Source organism: Adiantum capillus-veneris, chromosome 23 (genome assembly GCF_014529385.1).
Source record: "Adiantum capillus-veneris isolate H3 chromosome 23, ASM1452938v2, whole genome shotgun sequence".
Classification (NCBI taxonomy): Eukaryota; Viridiplantae; Streptophyta; class Polypodiopsida; order Polypodiales; family Pteridaceae; genus Adiantum; species Adiantum capillus-veneris.
This window is the reverse complement of record NC_140953.1, coordinates 133061178-133080226: the sequence shown is the minus strand read 5'-3', so window position 1 is coordinate 133080226 and position 19049 is coordinate 133061178. Positions and strand designations below refer to the sequence as shown.

The window sequence follows — 19049 nt, the reverse complement described above, 5'->3', positions numbered from 1 at the left end:
CAGAGACGGAGCTGTGGTCATGGATACAGTCGGAAAGGCCATGCGACAGAGGATACGACAGATTTGCATAGTGCAGTTTGGCCATTCTGTGATGGAGCATTGAGATGCTCAGGATCAGGAGAGGAAAAACTACATCGTTGAGGCCATTCATAGGAGTACAGGCCGACAGAGGGGTACAAACAGTCTCGAATGACTGGATCTTGGGCGTGGCGATTGGCACCATGTCACATCGTCGATCAGAGGCCAGAGACAAATTCAGGAACAATGAGCCGAAGCGGCATGGTTGGACGCAGAGGAGTGGACAGTGATTGGTAGAGAGCTGACGGAGCATCCTGAGCGATTCCAACAGCAGAGAGAGGCAGCCAGAGCACGTTTAGATTCTACTGGATCATCACACCTGGGAGTGGAGGATACGACACGCTTCGCCACGAGTTTGTAAGTATCATAAAAACGCTTTGATTAACTAAATGTATATGTGTTATTTTCATATTTATTTATTATTAAGTGTTTGATTTGCAGGAACTTGCAATGAAGCGTCCTCCTACACGTCGAGAGGAGAAGAAGATGGCTACAAGCATGGGCTTGTAGCTCTTTTGACACAGCTAGCGGAGGAGGGAGAGGCCGTCGACTGGGAGGCCTTGCCTTGAGGGACAGAGTTCATAGATTTGTATTGGTAGCTAGTTTTGTGTATATTCATGATTGTATATATACCGATATTTACACTTATAGTTACATGTTTTTACTTTTTGTTATCTGTTCATGGTCGGTTAGCAGATAGATGGATTTATGTTGTGATTATATATGGATTGAGTTATGAAATGAAGTCAAGTTGTTTGTAATCCATTTATGATATGGTTTTGGATTGGTAAATGAAGTTATGGTATGACTTGTTGTAGACGGACTTCCCCGATTGTTGGTGCAATTCAGTTTTGTTATGCTTATTGTTTAGGATTGACAAAGATTTGGTTATGCTTATGCTTATGGTTATGGTTATGGTTATGTTTATGGTTATGCTTATTGTTTTATGCTTATGGTTAACAAAGATTTGGTTGTGCTTATTGTTTTATGCTTATGGTTGACAAAGATTTGGTTATGCTTATGGTTGACAAAGACTTGGTTATGCTTATTGTTTTATGCTTATGGTTGAGAAAAACTTGGTTATGCTTATTGTGTAGGGTTGACAAAGATTTGGTTATGGTTATGGTTATGGTTATGGTTTGTAATGTTGAATAAGTACTTGATCAACAGTTCTTGAATTCGCTCTTTAGCGAGAAACAGAGTAGTGGAGTGTCGTAGCTTTTTCACTCCTCTTTTGAGTAGCGAGAGTTGGTTTATGCTTCTTCAGTACATGTAGCAGTAGCAACTAACTCTCTCTGCACATAAGTGGAGCGCAATTGCTTTTTCACTTCTCCTTTGGATAGAGAGTGCTGCTAGCAGCACATGCGGCAGCATTCAATACTTCTCTCTGTCCAAAAATCAAAAAGGTGGAGTGTGGTTGCTTTTGCACTCTTCCTTTGGGCAGAAACGGTTGGTTTCTGTTGCTGCAGTATATGCAGCAGCAACAGCCAAACCTCTCTGCCCAAATTTTTTTTGCAGGTTTTGGCCTCGGTATAAGCGCTGTGAGCGGGATGAAAACACACACTGCGCCTCTATAACGACACGGCACACACTCTTGGGAAGATACACACACACACACACTATGGGGCACCACTCGGCTTACACAACACACCTCGCCAAGACAGGGAACACACCTCTGGAGTGAGAGGAGAGAGACTATCCACTTGCCCACTCCACACAGACACACACACCCAAAAAACTCAGCTCAAAAGAGGATAATTTCTGATGTTTAGATACAATTGAGCTTGGGCCAACACCAATGGGGCAAATAGCTCACACAACATGGGTAAAATAAGCCAGATACAATCACAAACTAGAGTAGAAACTTCGCTCATAGGAGAAACTTACACAGAAAAATAGCAGGAAAAGAGTGAGGAATTTGGAAAAATGGACAGCGCCATCGCGTCCGGAACAGCCCAAAACCCCAGTCTACAATGTCAAAGTGCTCAAATCCGGCCTCGGATGAGCAGTTTACGGCCAAAACAGGCTCCAAAATGAGCAAAAACACAGCTGCGGCTGTTCCTCCTCTCTTCTCCACGTTTTTTCTGGTCTTATCCCTGTTTTTTCAGTTCCCACACTTAGATTTTTTAGTTGGGCACCCTTGGCCTTTTAGATGACCTCAAACGGACCCCGAACAGGCCAAAAACTGACCTCGCAGTGCATAGTTGTCACCTTTTTGCATCATTCGCACACCTGGCACTCAACTTTTTTCCAATAATTCATCTCGCCACCACGTGAAGTGGCCCCAAAAAGTGGTCCTAATGATGACCTTTCTGCATAACTCTCACAAGAAAACACCCACGTTGTGTCCGTCCTCATCCGCGTGCAAATATTGACCTCGTTCGCCCTCCTGACGCCACTAGATGCCATCTGACGCACCTGCTGACCTCATGTCGTCGGCCCGCGGATAGCTTCCTCAAGAAGTTTTACGCGCTACCAAATCCTCCTTATTGTAGAAAAAACACAGTGGTACTAGTAATAGTGAAAATCGATTCACTATGTACATGTTGTCCTACCTGTACACATGTGGGGCCCACGTAACCACCTGCCTCTGAAAAATGGGCAATTCTTTATTTGATGCACCATGCATGTATATGTACATATGAGCAATCCCTTGCTCCAAAAAACTCCTGACATAATTTGCCCATCCCCTAGCCTGCTAGATCATTCATGATCAGTAGCAGCAAAGAGAGATATGAGACTCACCGCATCACAGGTCTCCTCATCCTTCACCAACATTGCTTGCTCCACAGACAGCTCATCTTGCTCCACCATCATCAATCTAGCATGATACAATTTAAGACACAACCCATTTACCCTTGACTTATGTAGAACACCATCCAAGGTTAGCCAGCTGATATGTGCCATTTGGAAAACACTCCACTACCTTGAAAGGGCCTTCCCACTTAATTTGAAACTTCTTTTGGAAGGTGTTGTCCAGCTTACTGTTGTAGCGCAAAACCAAGTCATATTTCTTGATACCCTTACTTTTGACCTGTTCATTTATCTTTGCCAAAGCCTTATCCTGCATCTACCCATAATGCTCCAATGCGCTCATCCTATCCAACTGGACCTCTTGTAACTGCAAGAGCCTCTCTTTGAATGCATCACTAGGCGGCCCAAGCAACTTTTCTAACATCTTGATTGCAGGCAACTCTACTTCCACAGGAAATAGTGCTTCTTTTCCATACACCAAATGAAATGGAGTAAACCCTGTACCTGTCTTCACCGAAGTACGGTAAGCCCATAATGCACTAGGCAATTCCAAATCCCAATTCTTTCCTAGGTGCTCTGTCACTTTCGAAAGAATATGTACCAACTCACCATTTAATCTTTCATTTAAGCCATTACACTGTGGGTAATAAGGAGTGGTATGCTGGTGCCTAATCTTCATCTTTGTGCATAAGAAGTCTAGCAGTTTAGCTCTAAATCCTGGCCCCTTATCTGAAAGTAGCTCTAATGGCACCCCAAACTTGCAACATATTTCATCATACACTAATTTTGCCACATCCTTTGCAGTGATCTGTTTTACTGCTATAGCCTCTGCCCATCTAGAGATATAGTCCAATGCCGTCAAGATATAGCTTTTGCCCCTGCTTGTGATAGGTAACGGGCCTATTGCATCAATCCCCCACTTTTCAAACACATCAAACGCCATAATGGTTTTTCGTAGCTCTGGCTTCAACACTCTCTTCCCCAATGCTTGACACCTATTGCAAGACCTACACCAATGGTGAACATCCTTGTGCAAACTAGGACATACATACCCCTCTTGCAAAATCTTATGCAAGGTGATCTTTAGAGCAAAATGGCCACCACATGCGCCTTCATGATTCTCTTCCAACACTCTGTAAAGCTCCTCCCGCCAAGGTACACGTCTCAACACGAGATCATCCCCTTTCATGTATAAGACATCACCAATCAATTTGTACCTGTATGCTCTACGCACAAATCCATACTTCTTAGACTTCTGAATCTCCTTTGGAATGATTCCTGTTAGCAAAAACTCCTCTTCTTGAGCCAAACTTTCCCGGCCATGATAAAGAGGTAAAGTGGTCCTCAACACAAATAGCTCCCCAATCATGCCTTGAGCTGCTTCATGTGCCTCTCCATTTAGAGCACGTTCAATGTGTCTGATGATCCATGCTTCAAACTTTTTTAACAGGCCTTTAATTCTAAAGCACATTTCCTTCAATGAGGTGTTCTTGCTCTTCCACACACCCAGCACTTGCTTCACCACTAACAAGGCATCACCTTTTATGCTCAACCTTCGAACCCCATGCTTCAAACAAATGTGTAATCTGGCTTCCAATGTAGCATATTCAGCCTCATTGCTACTATGCGCATCCAATTTGAACCCTCTCTTGCATACTAGCTTCCCCTCTGGATCATAAAGTGCTATACCCCCTGAAGCTGCATCGTGGCTCTTTCTGTATGAACCATCAAAGAACAACACATGTGCATTGCTGATCTATGGAACTTCTTCAACTACCTTTCTCACCACCTCTTCCTTAACAATAAGGGGATTCTCCTTGTAGGTCAACAAATCAGCTAGGGTAGCCCTTGTACTATCGTCCACTAGAAAAGAGAACTCAAACTCTTGCAGCTCAATTACCCATTTCTTCACCACATTTGACATGTTAATACCATTAATTAACTGTGGCAAAAAGGCATAACTCGTCAAGAAAACAAAAGGCCGTGGTAGCAAGTAATGACGAAATCGTCGACAAGCAAATATTACACTGGCCATCACTAGCTCTACTTCCGATAACTTTCTCTCCGCTACCAACTTCACTCGGCTTGCACAATACACTGGCCTCATATACTGGCTACCCTTCCGCTTTTGCAATAGCATAGCTCCAATGGCATCATCCCCTACTGATGGATTTACATAAAAAAATTTCTCCCAATCAAGAGCCTGCATGGCTGACAACCCCCCTAACACCTCTTGAAACACTTCTTCACACTTGTCATCCCATTGCAATGGATCATGCTTTGCCACTTGCTTTAATGGATAAAGAAGCTGCGAAGACAATGGAATAAACCGTGCCATGTACTTCACTTTGTGTATAAAGGTTGCCAATTGCTTTGTACTCATAGGTGATGGAAGAAGAATAATAGACTTCACCTTATCTGGATCAGCCTCAATGCCATTTTCTGACACCATATGGCCCAATAACTTCACCCTTGGCTGTGCTAGATGACATTTCTTTGGATTTAGTTGTCCTCCACATTCATCATATCGAGCCAATACCATCTGCAGCTTCTCATGGTGATCAGCCCTACTGCTATAGACACAGAAGTCATCCATAAAAGCTTTAACACAACTACTACCAATGAATGGTTCCAACACCCAATTTGCTCTCTCTTGATAGAAGGAAGGTCCATTTGACAACCCAAATGGCAATACTGTGTAGCAATAGCAGCCCCATGGCGTAATAAAAGTTGTCTTTGTGCGGTCTTTAAGAGCAATCTTCAATTGAAAATAGCCTGAAAAACCATCACACACACTGTACCTCTCATAACCTGCCACTGAATCCAAGACCTGATCGATGAATGGAAGAGGATATGGGTTCTTCTTAGTGGCTGCGTTTAAGGGTTTAAAATCCACACAAATTCTCCACTTCCCATCCTTCTTTGGACTGACTACAACTGGACTCACCCATTCTGTGGTCTCCACTGGAACTATGAACCCTGCCTTCAATAACTTGTCCACCTCTACCCGCAAGGCTTCCATTTTCTCTTGACCCATCCTTCTTAGCCTTTGCCGCACTGGCTTAGCACCTTCTTTCAGCTCTATATGCATCTCTTCACCCTTGAACCCTCTGATCTCTTCATATGAAGTAATGAACAAATCAGGAAAACTAGCCAGCATATGCAAATATATATCCTTCTCCATAGCTGAGAGGTCTCCACTAATCATTTGCGTCATTAATTCCTGCTTCTTTGACAACTCAACCTTGGTTTGCATCAGCCCTTCAATCACTTCATAAGGCCCTTCACTTTCATCTTCAACCTCATTCGCAAATGCGACTAAACCACACTCCTGGATTTCTTTATCCATCAAAAGAAATGCAACATCAGCATCCTCATCACTGCTGGTAGTGCTATCACTGTCCTCATCTGTCACCGTGGAAGATTCTTCATCACTAGACTCATCCTCATCTTCATAAAGCTCCTCTAATCGTTTCCTTGTGTCCATATTATAAAGCTTCTTGGTACATGTCTTTCCATAGAGGCTAATCGTACCATGTCGCCAATCTTGAACAGCTCCCACTGCACGTAACCATGGTCTGCCCAGTATAATAGGATATGCTCCCAACCCTGCTGGCATCACATGAAAATCAACCACTGCCTTTGCATCATATGCCTCCACTTCTAAGCTCTTTACAACACCCAAGCATTTTACTTTTTGATGGTTTGCCAATCTGATCCGAAAACCTGACACCCCAGCCAATGTGAGACCCATATTCTCAACGCATGAGTGTGCTATGACGCATATTTGGGCTCCGCCATCCACATAACCTTGTCCCAAATTTTTCCTTTTATGCCACACATCTACTATTGGACAAATGTCTGGTAGCTCGTCCATTGCCAACACCTTCACTGAACCTCTCTCTGGCTCTTTCTCCATTGGGTTAACCATCCTCTTCCGCTATCGCTTTAGCTTAGGCACCATCTCTATAAGCTGCCCAAAAGTAACATCTGCCTTCCTGCTCGTCAGATCCTCCTTCAAGTCATAGCTTAATTGCCCATCCCCTAGTGGAAAATCTGAAACATGAAACGTTCGACGAGCTCTCCTTTTCCTCTTGGCCTTGACATCCTCGCCTTCATGGCTCTTTCCTTTCTTCTTACTAAGACCTGGGGCACTTCTTCCTTCCTTTTCCTCTGTGGTCCTCTTCCCAATAGGCATCACTAATGTATCCTCTAGCTTTGATGCCTTCTCCAAGGTGACTACACTTAGCACTTTTGTCTTTCCCTTTTCCTTGTGGGTCAGTCCACTGGTTCCTTCGTCTCCCTTAATTTCGATGCCATAATCATTTGACCTAGTTAGCACCTGTCTTGGCAATGGATACATGTCTCCCCCCATCCTTGGTGGCTGATCACATTGCGGGCTGATGTGACCCAACTCTCCACAATTATAACATGTGGGCGTCTGCATCCAAAACCTACCATTGCTTTGTCCAACACCATTCCTAGGCCTTTCTTCACCTCCTGGCTGATTTGCAAACCGCCCTCGACCTCGATTATTTCCCACTTGACCTAGCATGTTTAGGCTGAGATTCTTCATCAAATCTACCATTTGCCTCATGTCTTGCCTTAGCCCATCATCTTGCACTGCTGTAGTGACTACTGCTGGCATAACCTAAGTAGTAACAGGAGCCACAGGTTCATGATGAACCCCTGACATATGACCTTGTAAAGAGTTCATAGGCTGAAATTCAGACCTCATGGGCAAAGACTCCACCCCTAACTGGCTCATTTTCCTCAGCTTCCACTCTTTGTTCCTTGCTACCTCTAGTGCATCTTCATATGTCCTAGGCTTCTTTAGCTCCACTCTCCAATGTATATTCTCCCAAAGACCAGCCAAGAACCTGTCCTTCTTCATCATGTCAGGTGGGGGTACCTGTGGTGCTAAGGCCTTGCACATCCGCTCCCATGCCAATGAGAACTTACGTATGTACGCATCTACTGGCTCACCTTCCTTTTGCACCAAACCTTGTACTTCTTGCCACACTTTGTCAGGATCTTCTATCTTCACAAACTCCACTTCCAATCCATGCCTTAGATTGTCCCAACTCAATCTTATAGGTGGATCAGCCAAACGCAACTCCTCTTCAAATGCTTTGGACCAAGCTCGTGCATCACTCTTCAAACAAATTTGGATAAGACGTAACATTTGCGCCGGTTCATGAATCTGGTTGCTAATGCAGGCAACCTCCATCTTTTCCAGAAAGTCCTCCACATCTTCATCACTTCTTCCATGAAAGTCCGGATAAGAGAAAGCCATGGCTAGAGAACCCCTTCAAACACACGTGCAAGAACCCAAAACTTTTCACTACCCAATCCCCAGAAACTTCAATGGAGCTCAGCTTTAGATGAGAACAAACACATGCACATCAAATGAGTTTTCATAGTTGATCATCGGAATTACAACAGGCAAAGGACATTCCAGGATCTCTCTCAATCTTCTTGGCCCAAACATAAAGACTATGCGCTGCTAGAAAAAGATCCTCCTGGACACATGAACATTAATCTGAATTCTTTGAGTTAAATGAAAAGAAGTGAACTGAGGGCCATTTTGATCATCCATTAAAGCCAACCATGAAGCTCCCAAGAAGACACACCTGACTCAGCCTCTGATTTTGCCAAAATTTCAGCAGCATAACAGCATAAATGGCTCAAAATACCAAAAAACCAGCCATCATAACTTGGGAAAATTTCGACAGAGTTTCCCCAGAAGTAGAGCAGTAGGAACCCAAAATATAGACTGTCTATGTATGCATAAACTGTCAACAATAGAACCCGAGCATCAAGTAGGAATCACTAGTACATAGCTTATGGCGAGGTCACAAAAAGGGTGCTGCAGCTACCTGTATCACCGAAAGGATCTCCACATTTGAGAATCCCTCAGCTCAATAAAAACCTCACGCTATCGACCCTCACACGAAGGCTAATGCAAATCGCATATAGTCAAGTCTCATAAATGACTACCTTCCAGACCAAGTCTCAGAAATGGCTGGGACTGCCAAATACAACCAATTTTGGCTCCAAAAATGCGTACAATGGTAGTTTCCACAAGTAACGTACAATCCAGCAGACAATGCGCTCAAATAGGCGCCAAGTGATGCATTCCCACAACTGCAAGTGACATCACTGCTAGTATATCACTGTACTCCAGCTACCTGTACCTGTGTGAATCACCTGTACCTGTACCTATCCCTGTAACCTGTAACCTGTAACCTGTAATCTGTAATCTGCAACCTGCAACCTGTAATCCCGAAGCTCGAAGCTCGAAGCAGAAGGTACTCGAAGAAGATCCTCAGTGGGGGCACCAAAAGAATGTGAGCAGGATGAAAACACACACTGCGCCTCTATAACAACATGGCACACACTCTTGGGAAGATACACACATACACTATGGGGCACCACTCGGCTTACACAACACACCTGGCCGAGACAGGGAACACACCTCTGGAGTGAGAGGAGAGAGACTATCCACTTGCCCACTCCACACAGACACACACAGACACACACACCCAAAAAACTCAGCTCAAAAGAGGATAATTTCTGATGTTTAGATAAAATTGAGCTTGGGCCAACACCAATGGGGCAAATAGCTCACACAACATGGGTAAAATAAGCGAGATACAATCACAAACTAGAGCAGAAACTTCGCTCATAGGAGAAACTTACACAGAAAAACAGTAGGAAAAGAGTGAGGAATTTGGAAAAATGGACAGCGCCATCGCGTCCGGAACGGCCCAAAACCCTAGTCTACAATGTCAAAGTGCTCAAATCCGACCTCGGATGAGCAGTTTACGGCCAAAACAGGCTCCAAAATGAGCAAAAACACAGCTGCGGCTGTTCCTCCTCTCTTCTCCACGTTTTTTCTGGTCTTCTCTGTGTTTTTTCAGTTCCCACACTTAGATTTTTTAGTTGGGCACCCTTGGCCTTTTAGATGACCTCAAATGGACCCCGAACAGGCCAAAAACTGACCTCGCAGTGCATAGTTGTCACCTTTTTGCATCATTCGCACACCTGGCACTCAACTTTTTTCCAATAATGCATCTCGCCACCACGTGAAGTGGCCCCAAAAAGTGGTCCTAATGATGACTTTTTTGCATAACTCTCACAAGAAAACACCCACGTTGTGTCCGTCCTCATCCGCGTGCAAATATTGACCTCGTTCACCCTCCTGACGCCACTAGATGCCATCTAACGCACCTGCTGACCTCATGTCGTTGGCCCGCGGATAGCTTCCTCAAGAAGTTTTACGCGCTACCAAATCCTCCTTATTGTAGAAAAAACACAGTGGTACTGGTAATAGTGAAAATCGATTCACTATGTACATATTGTCCTACCTGTACACATGTGGGGAATACGTAACCACCTGCCTCTGAAAAATGGGCAATTCTTTATTTGATGCACCATGCATGTATATGTACATATGCGCAATCCCTTGCTCCAAAAAACTCCTGACAGCGCTACTATATGCGTCTGTATAGGCGCCGGTATACGCGTCGAAAACGACCTATAATTTCCAGCACGTATTTAGACGAACATACCGACGCGTATATAATCGTGAATTCAGAGGGTTATACCGACGTGTATATAATAGCTTATTTGGATACGTATTTCAGCGCTTATATCGACGTGTATACAAGCGTTTATACCGATGCTGAATATATCGACGCGTATATAAGCGTGTTGATTCCGAGGCGGATACCGATGCGTATACCGACTTAGTTCATTTTAAAAATAAACTCAAATCGGTATTTGCGCGCCAGTATTCGCGCAACATGTTGTAGTGTAGGAGATTAATTGATTAATGATTAGAGTAGGTTTAGAGTTAGTCTTGCCATGGCTAATCTCTACTTGCATTGGAGAGGTGATCTCTTGAATCCTCTATCCCATTCATCCGATGCTCATGCTTCCATGCCCTAACCGGGTTGCCGATCCACGGATTTGATAGTTTTGTGTGGGTTGCGATTAGGTCGTGCTACAACGCCTCCCTACGTTTGGCACCGTTGCCGAGGATCGATATCCTAAGCTAGTGAGTTTAGGATGTGTAGAATAGAGTAATTTCACTACTAATTTTGTTGGTTTTTGAGTGTGTGTAACTCAATTTTTGGTTGTGATTTGATGATGATGTGCAAGAAAAAGATGCTAATGTTGAGTTATGAAGACCCCAAATCCCCAATTCCACCCCCAATTTCACTAATTTCATGTTAACCCTTACTAATTTCGCTTCGTTTCCAATGTGCTAATTTTATTAATTTGATGCTAATTTTGACTAACTTTACTAACCTAACCACTAACATTTGAAGTGTAAAGTATGTTAAATCCCCTTGAAAGAGGATAAAGGAAAATCTGTGGTCAATACAATTTGTGTCTCAAAGGATACGCCTATTCTTATGAAGCATGCTCAGTGCAATTCTTCAGTTTTGGAGCCTCTCTCAAATCAAGTTTTGAGCCTTCTTGGAACTATCAATGGTCGCTCCATTAATATTTTGGTGGACGGCGGATGCTATAAAAAAAATCGTCAGCAGTCAGATAGTTCAACAGCTTGGTTTACCAACTCAGACGACATCTCACTTATATAATGTGGAATTAGCAGATAGATAAATTTTAACTTGTGATCAGAAAGTTCGACAATTGCAGTTTGAGATTAAAACTTATGCAGATCAATTGAATTTCAAAAGTCATGCCTTTATCTTATTACAGACATGATTCTTAGGCAGCATTGGTTATTCCAATATGATCAAGCAATTAGCTTTCAAGGATATACTATCAATTTCTTCAAAGATAAACATGAATTGACTTTACACGAGATTTCTCAGGCGGAAAGAGTGATTTAAGCCTCAGGTGTACAAGTCAAATGACATGATACAATGGATTATGAAGAGAATATGATTTTTGATGAAGATGCAGATATTATTATTGATGAATTTTTGAATTCATTAACTTCTTCTGAATCAATTGGTGAAGACAAAGATGATTTCAAGCAAAAAGGTTTTCCATGTGATACTTCGTTACCAGACAAAGATAAGGAGATAGTTGCAAATTCAGAGTCTGAAGACGACTATGCTTTCTTTGATTCTTTGCTGGATGATGACAAGCCAATTGCAAGTCATGAAGTGATAGTTTTTGAAGATGATTCTGAAGAGTTTTGGGATTCATTATTGAAAGATGATTACAGTCTCACGCCAAAATCCTCTCCAGTGATTCATAAAGTTGAAGTTACCCCATCTGAAGAGTACCTTGAGAAGATTTCCTCTTCCGCAAATATTTTGAAGTAACTAGAAGATTTTGAATCAAAAGTCTTACATCGCATGAAGAATTTTGAAGATCAATCTCTTGTTGCAGTCAACCTGATTAAGCCAGATTCTTCTAAAAAGTCTTTGAATAATGCAATGACATGGGATTTAGCAGTCAATGCGAAAAGGTTTTGCAAGAAGCAAAGGCTCAAGACAAAGGTTTTCGATAACTCAAAGATCGAAGATTTTCGAAGATTCAATGCTTTTCCAGACTTCTGTCAACATTAGAAGTCATTTCTTTGACACGGGCTCTCATTTTAAATGGGAGGGAATGTCATGATTGTGACTATAATAACAGGAATACATCTACTCCTAGTTGCATATACACGAAGTGCCATGCCAAGGAGAACCCCTGCGCTTGGATGGTCACACCCCTTCGCCCAAGAGACGTGTATCTTTGCCAAAAGCCACACACCCCTTCGCTCTATGGTTGCGACTCTTCACCCAATGGTTGCAGCTCTTCGCCGAAAGGATGTGTCTTTACGTCTAAAGTCATGTCTCTTCGCCAGGAGACGTCTTTTCATTTATGTCTCTTCGTCTCTTATATAAGGAGCCCTTGTATCACACATTCAAAACACAGAGTCTTCTAAGTCTTGTCTTGGAGTACAGTTCAAGTTTCTTAACTCTTAATCATGAGTTTAAGTACTTAATTAAGGATTAATACCTAGAATGCTTACACCTACAGAGGTCTCCTAGTGAGAGGGTTGCTACCCATAGGAAAACCACACGTAATGCCACAAGCTTCAGAATCTTTGCACCACATAGGGACAAACCTAGACAAACAATTTAGAAATTTTGAGCACCATTAGGAAAATTTTGGACTCTCTAAGGGGCCCTATAAGGAGGTTTGACTTTGCCTCTCTTGTCTAAAGTGGGTAACCCACCGGTGAAGTACATAAACACTTATTCAATACCCTATCAACCAACATATCATTGGAAAGATCTTAAAAAGTAGGTTCTAAATCCCCAAACCCAAATTCTGAAACATTTGGAGTTTATTTGTAGAAGGTATGGCTTCCCCACTCAAGTTGAAATGTGAGCAGAGATTCCATTTATAAGATAGAGTTGTTACATTAAAAAATGGAATCTTTTAGAATATAAAGAATTTGATGGCATTGTATATATCAATGGATAGATCTTGATGAGTATTTTCAAAATCCAAAAGGTCCAACAAGATTTAATTTCATTTGTAAGAATTTTATCGTACGTCCGTTTTGGATAAAAAAGAGAAAGTCAAAGTCAAAGTCAAAATAGAAGTCAAAGTTTTGATTTCATTTGTGGAAATTTTATCGTATGCCCGTTTTGGATAAGAAAGAGAAAGTCAAAGTCCTTATAGAGCCCTTTGAGAGTCCAAATTTTTCCTAATGCAAGAAGCGGTTTTACCCAATCCTCATATAGTTTTAGAAAATGAAGCTCATAGTGCAAGATTCTCACAAACCCTTCTGAATGCAACATCAATAGGGAGTACATTTTAGAATCTTGGAATGCCAAACCGGAACAACGGTTATCCGACCACTCAAGGCCATTCCAACCACAAATACCCTTTGAGCAGAATGTGATCCAACAAGTATTGGGCTATCTACCTCCTTTGGTCCAATACCAAATGCCAAACCAACAAAGCATGGTTAGACACTCACAAGTGTAAAAGTGGGTCAAGAAAACCTTTAGTAGAAGCCGATATCCTTACGACCATGTCTCTCTCTACACGCAAGAGATGAGCAAGTCACAGACTTCAAGACGCAATATGAGGGCTTTGGACTAACGATGGAAGGAAAATCTCTGACCCGGTTTCAAATTCTAGACCATGGCAAGTTCCATAACATTGAGGACCTCAAGTTCTAGAAAATCTGGGTTGCAAAGGGCCTCTATATCTCATGGCCCGAACCTTTTTAGGTTATTTACGGGAGGAGTGACGAGGGAGTCATTGAACATCTCATGGCTTGGACCTGGATGGTTATTTGAGAGGGGAGAGTTCATTGGCGACTTTATGTTTCATGTCTTGTAACATGCATATGTGAGCATTTGTGTTGCATTGTGATGTGCCAACCATTGAATATTCCTAATTGGATGAGATTACCTGGGGTATGTAATTTTAGTGCATTAAGAAATCCGTGGAAGATGAGTGCGGTCTGGGTGTGATGATTAATTTTACTACGCCGGAATATCAAGAGTTCCGATTTGGACGAAAGGAGAAGCAACTCCTTAACAAAAGAGCCGAAAGAAGAAGCCAACCTCTTAACAAAAAGAGCAAACTGATTGTCCCTCAGAATGACCCTCGAAAATTTTTGAGCTAACTTGAGTTGTTTTACAGATATGTTGTAATCGTGGACGATTACTTTCTTTCAAGAAGGGGGCAATGTCACAAATTGCTGACTTGTCAAGCCATTGAAGAACGGAGCCACTATGCAGATCCCGACTGAGGGGCATAAACCCTAAGAAGCAGAAGGAGTTGAAGTTCCCACCAACTTATGGGACCCACCCCATTTGATGGGGGCCAAGTGACATAAAGGCATTAAAACAAAGCAAGGCCACACACACACCCGTAGAGAAGTTCATAACATGGCACTGTAAGATCTCCGTAATCTCCCTAGACTGATTATGTGGCAACTGTATGGAATTTCGGATTCTTTGTTGACTGCTGACGTGGAAAAACTGTACGGACTTCCGTGTTTCGACCTGATTGTGCTGACGTGGCAACCTGTACGGATTTCCGTGATTTATGATGGCTGATTTTTCAGTGCCAGCTTTTGGGCCAGTAGCTTTTGAGTTTGAATACTTTTCATGTAAACTGCTTTTGGGCCTAGGGCCTTCAAATAAGAGGCTAGGGCTCATTCTCTAGCACTCTTTTGAGACAAGATGCAGAGCGTGGAGTACCGGCTTGTAATGTGTTGATGTAATATAAAGAAATACCGAAAGGGTTGCCAAGGTTTGGGGCCAATACTCTGTGGGGTGGAATTCCGCCACTCCGTGTCGCGTGTCGTCTCTCTCTGTTTCAGTTTCAGTTGTTATTGAAGTGCTAAAAACTTGTTGAGTCTGTTCTTTTCTATTGGCATGTCGTGTCTGTCTTGTGACAGCTTCCGTTTGTGACATTCCCAATGTGAGGAACCACATTGGCCATGCAATGCCCACTTGCACCTTTTCAAGGGTTTCGAGGAAAACAAGTAAAAATAAAATACATAAAAACATGTCGTAGATATTGAAAGAAGGCAACAGGAAAAATACACCTCTTGGTTACAGTGGCCATGTACATTTGAGACCTTGGCCGAGTATAAAGGCCAATATTTGAAAGGTTTTTTTAAGTTTAATCAAAACGATGTCCAAGAACTGAGTCGACTATCAGTTTCTATGTGAGCTCTTCTTCCCTCCACCTTCATCTTCATGCTACAATCTGCACGGTGCCGCACTAGAGAATCGACAACATCATCACGTTAGCCTCGAGCTCTTCTCCTTGCCAATGCCAACGTTGCAAGCAACGTAAGACCGCATGCGAGCATTCACCCACGAGCTTCAAGGTGAGTTTCTGAGCTCTACGGTTGTGCGAATCGACTTCCGTCAATTGCTGCAAATTCCCCTCCCTTAAAAGCACGCATAGAATCCTTAGGTTGTTGAAAACACCGCTGTCCAAGTGAGTTGTTTATCATCGAGAGCGATCAGGTTCAAGCCTCGTATGAGGTGGGATTGCAGATTTAAATGGTTGTGACAACCCTCTAGTTTGATTCCATGCAACCATGAGTCTTACTTAGTCTCGTATCGACATGTGATTTATGTTGGTCAAATTCAACTCCTGTTTTCCAGTTTTGCAAAAGAAGCATTGTTTGCTTTTAAAAGATTTATGTAAGCCTAAATCCAGCCCTGTGGCAGTGAATGTTTTTGTTTATTTCAGTCTAAAGCTCCTCAGTTGTTACTTGCAACAAAGCGAAGCTCGGGTCTGGAGTAACTCCAAATCTAACCATATGGCAGAAGTGTTTATTTCTGACTTAACATTCTTAACAACTGAAATAGAAGAGAGTAAGAAAGGAACAAGAGAGACTCACTTAGAAAAACGACCAGTGAGGCTTTTGCACAAGGTTGCTCTACGTGGCCGTCACCTATGCAAGGTAGTGCCCTTCTCCTGCTCATGGCTCCTCACTCGAGAGTTTTTCATCCCTGACATCCAACTGCACACTCCCATCCAAAACAAGAAATGAGGAACCAAGATAAATACCCTACCTTTTTCAACACCATGGTAAATCCAGTGTAAACTTGCAGGCTATGCCCTATTTGAAAAAATGGAAAAAAAAACTCCTTAAAAATTTAAACAAGCAATTTTTAAAATCAGCACTAAGAAAGCCGATTACAATACTAAACTCCAACACATGGTGTAACAGGCTTTGAGCAAATCACTAAAGAACAAGGACAAAAGAGTTGATGTCTTAATACCCCTACTACGATACTGCCACCTCCAAAAGGAAAGTCCACTTGTGTGAACTTCTGTACCAGCAAGGGCATTGCTAATTAAAAATACCTTTTTGACAAATAAGGTACGAGGGAGACAACCCTCCTTCAATACGGTTTGTCTTTGGTTACAATCCAAAGACACATCGATAGTCCATGACGCCTTTGCACTCGGGCAACAAAAACCAGGACTTAGATTCAATGCCGTACACAAGGGGAGGGAATTTCCTAACTTCTTTCCCACATATTGATGAACTTGTCATGCATACAAAACCTTTGAAATCCACGACTTTTATCTCAAACAAGGAAAAAGAGCGAAAGAACTCGCGATACTCGTTGTCATATTCAGAATATGTTGCTACTTGCTCCCACAAGTAGGTATTCGCGTCCCTAGGCATGGGTTTCAGCTCCCAAATTCCAAACCCATGAAACTTGTCATCACCAAATTCCTCATCCAGAGTACATGGCATCAGCAACGCTGCAAGGAAAACTCGGTCGGCATACTTGAAAGCGCGGCTGTATCGCTGACGAGCATCAACAGGGTACAGCACATCGACCTTGCTCCACTCATCAAAGAGTGCCGAGTAAGCATATAGAGCATTATGACAGATAGCAAAAACATCCCCCAGATGGACCCTGCTGCTGGTAAACTTCAAATGTGGATAATCATCAGCAGTGCGTGGCCTCCTGTTCACCAAGGTCCTCCAAGAGTCGGTATGTGAGTTGTACACCTCCACATAGTTGAGAAGATCGTCATGGAGAATAAGGTTGAAATCTTCACTTCCAAGATAATGGTGCTGCATTGACATGAACACATTCCTGGGTCCGCCACTGCCATCACGAGGTATGACTGTGAAGTACGCATGTGGCCAGTCCATAAGATAGGCCCTGCCGGTGAAGATGTTTAGAAGCATCGGAGTCATAGATGCAGTGTTTAGTGCGTCTAACCTGGCACTAGGACGATATTGCCGTAAAGGGCGTCGGCACGGATCGCAATGCCAGATAATGCACATGAAGCCTTTGGAGGCAGCAACCAAGCACCTATCATCAACAGGATACAATCTACAACCTTTTATTTTCCCCGTGGGGCATGAGTATCGTTCAACCGGGGGCAGAAGATGAGAGAAAGAGTAAAGTCCCCGCTTGATCGAGTTCTGGATGGCCGGAGTAAGTGACACCCAGCAGTCGAGATCTCCTTCTTGCCATGAAGATGACGAGGATGACCCTGATGATGGCAGCGGGCAAGCCACAAACTCCATCTCTGTGGTGGGGCCAGTCCGGCAGAGCATGACAAGCCAAGACTTTCTCAAGAACCATTTCTGGCACGCAATGAAGGACCAGACAGAATCTTTTGACAGGAGGGCGGACCATGATTTGGAGAGCAGGGGCAAGCGCCTGAGGTCGGGGAGCTCCAGAAGCGGCAGGACTTCCTTCGCTACGAGGTCATTTGGAATTGCTTCAAAGAACCTGGGCAACGCCTCATCTTCTTTCCAACCAAACACATCAGGAGCAAAGCAAAGCGCACGCATTTCTTCTTGTGATTGGGGAGAGAGAGAGAGCGAGAGAGCGAAGAGCAACAAGCACAGAAGACGAGAGCGGCTTTTCAAGTGATTTCGGATGCTTTTTAGTCTGGATACACACTGCGTTCCTGCGTGCCCGTCTTTTTTGGGGGCCTGAGCACTATGGCCCGGCTCGTCTTTAGTTTTCGTGTTTTCCTTTTGCCAAGTTTTTGGTGGCTCCGGAAATGTTGCTCTCTTTGGCGCACGCCACTTGTGCGTCTCTCACACACGGGCATGGGCAAGAGGGGATCAATGGCCCCTTTTTTTTAAGGGAGCAGGGGCATCGTGGGCCATTGATCTTGCGATGCCGTCTGAACTTACCAATCTGCACAAATTTACAATGCGGGAGCTTCATCATCAAACAAACACGTCTCTCAATGCTTTCAACAAGAGGTGGTTAATATGATAGGCTTGCAAAGGTGACATCACGAGTCCGACTCCAGGGGAGAAGAGGCGTGTTGTGGGGGGCGGGGGGGGACTCAAATTTACATATTTTGCGTACCCGAATTACCTATTTTTCCAAATTTGCAAAACGCAAATCACACGATAGATCGCACTCGATCCCTGAAATAGACGTGGGCCATTGATGCCCTCGTGCCAATGCTCGTGTGAGACAGTGAAGGGTATCGCGACGTATCCTATCGCTAAGGACATGTACATGCTACACCGCGAGCTATGGGGTCATGGCTTGTGAACGGCCTCCTAAGGATTTAAAGCATAAACATGTAAGAAAGCCAGCTGCCATTACTTAAGGGCATTGGCAGACGCAGAGGTTGGCGACCGTCACAAGGCATGAAGGGGAGCGAGGCGGAAGCTCATGTGTGTGTGTGTGTGTGTGTGTGTGTACACGTGTGCGTGCGTGTACATGTGTGTGCATGTGTGCGTGTTTTGTTGTTGT

At 43.4% G+C, this 19049-nt stretch overlaps 1 protein-coding gene across 1 annotated transcript; it reads right to left on the bottom strand.

Moving 5' to 3' along the window:
• Window positions 1-16450: 16450 nt before the first annotated feature.
• Window positions 16451-18182, bottom strand: LOC147428601 (uncharacterized). The gene has a single exon (XM_086496916.1). It carries the CDS (start codon window positions 18119-18121, stop codon window positions 16721-16723), a length of 1401 nt encoding a protein of 466 aa, XP_086353042.1. The 5' UTR covers window positions 18122-18182; the 3' UTR covers window positions 16451-16720.
• Between the last annotated feature and the right edge of the window lie 867 nt (window positions 18183-19049).

Coding starts and splice junctions, on each gene's coding strand:
- LOC147428601 (XM_086496916.1), bottom strand. CDS start 18,121: ATGCGTGCGCTTTGCTTTGCTCCTGATGTGTTTGGTTGGAAAGAAGAT.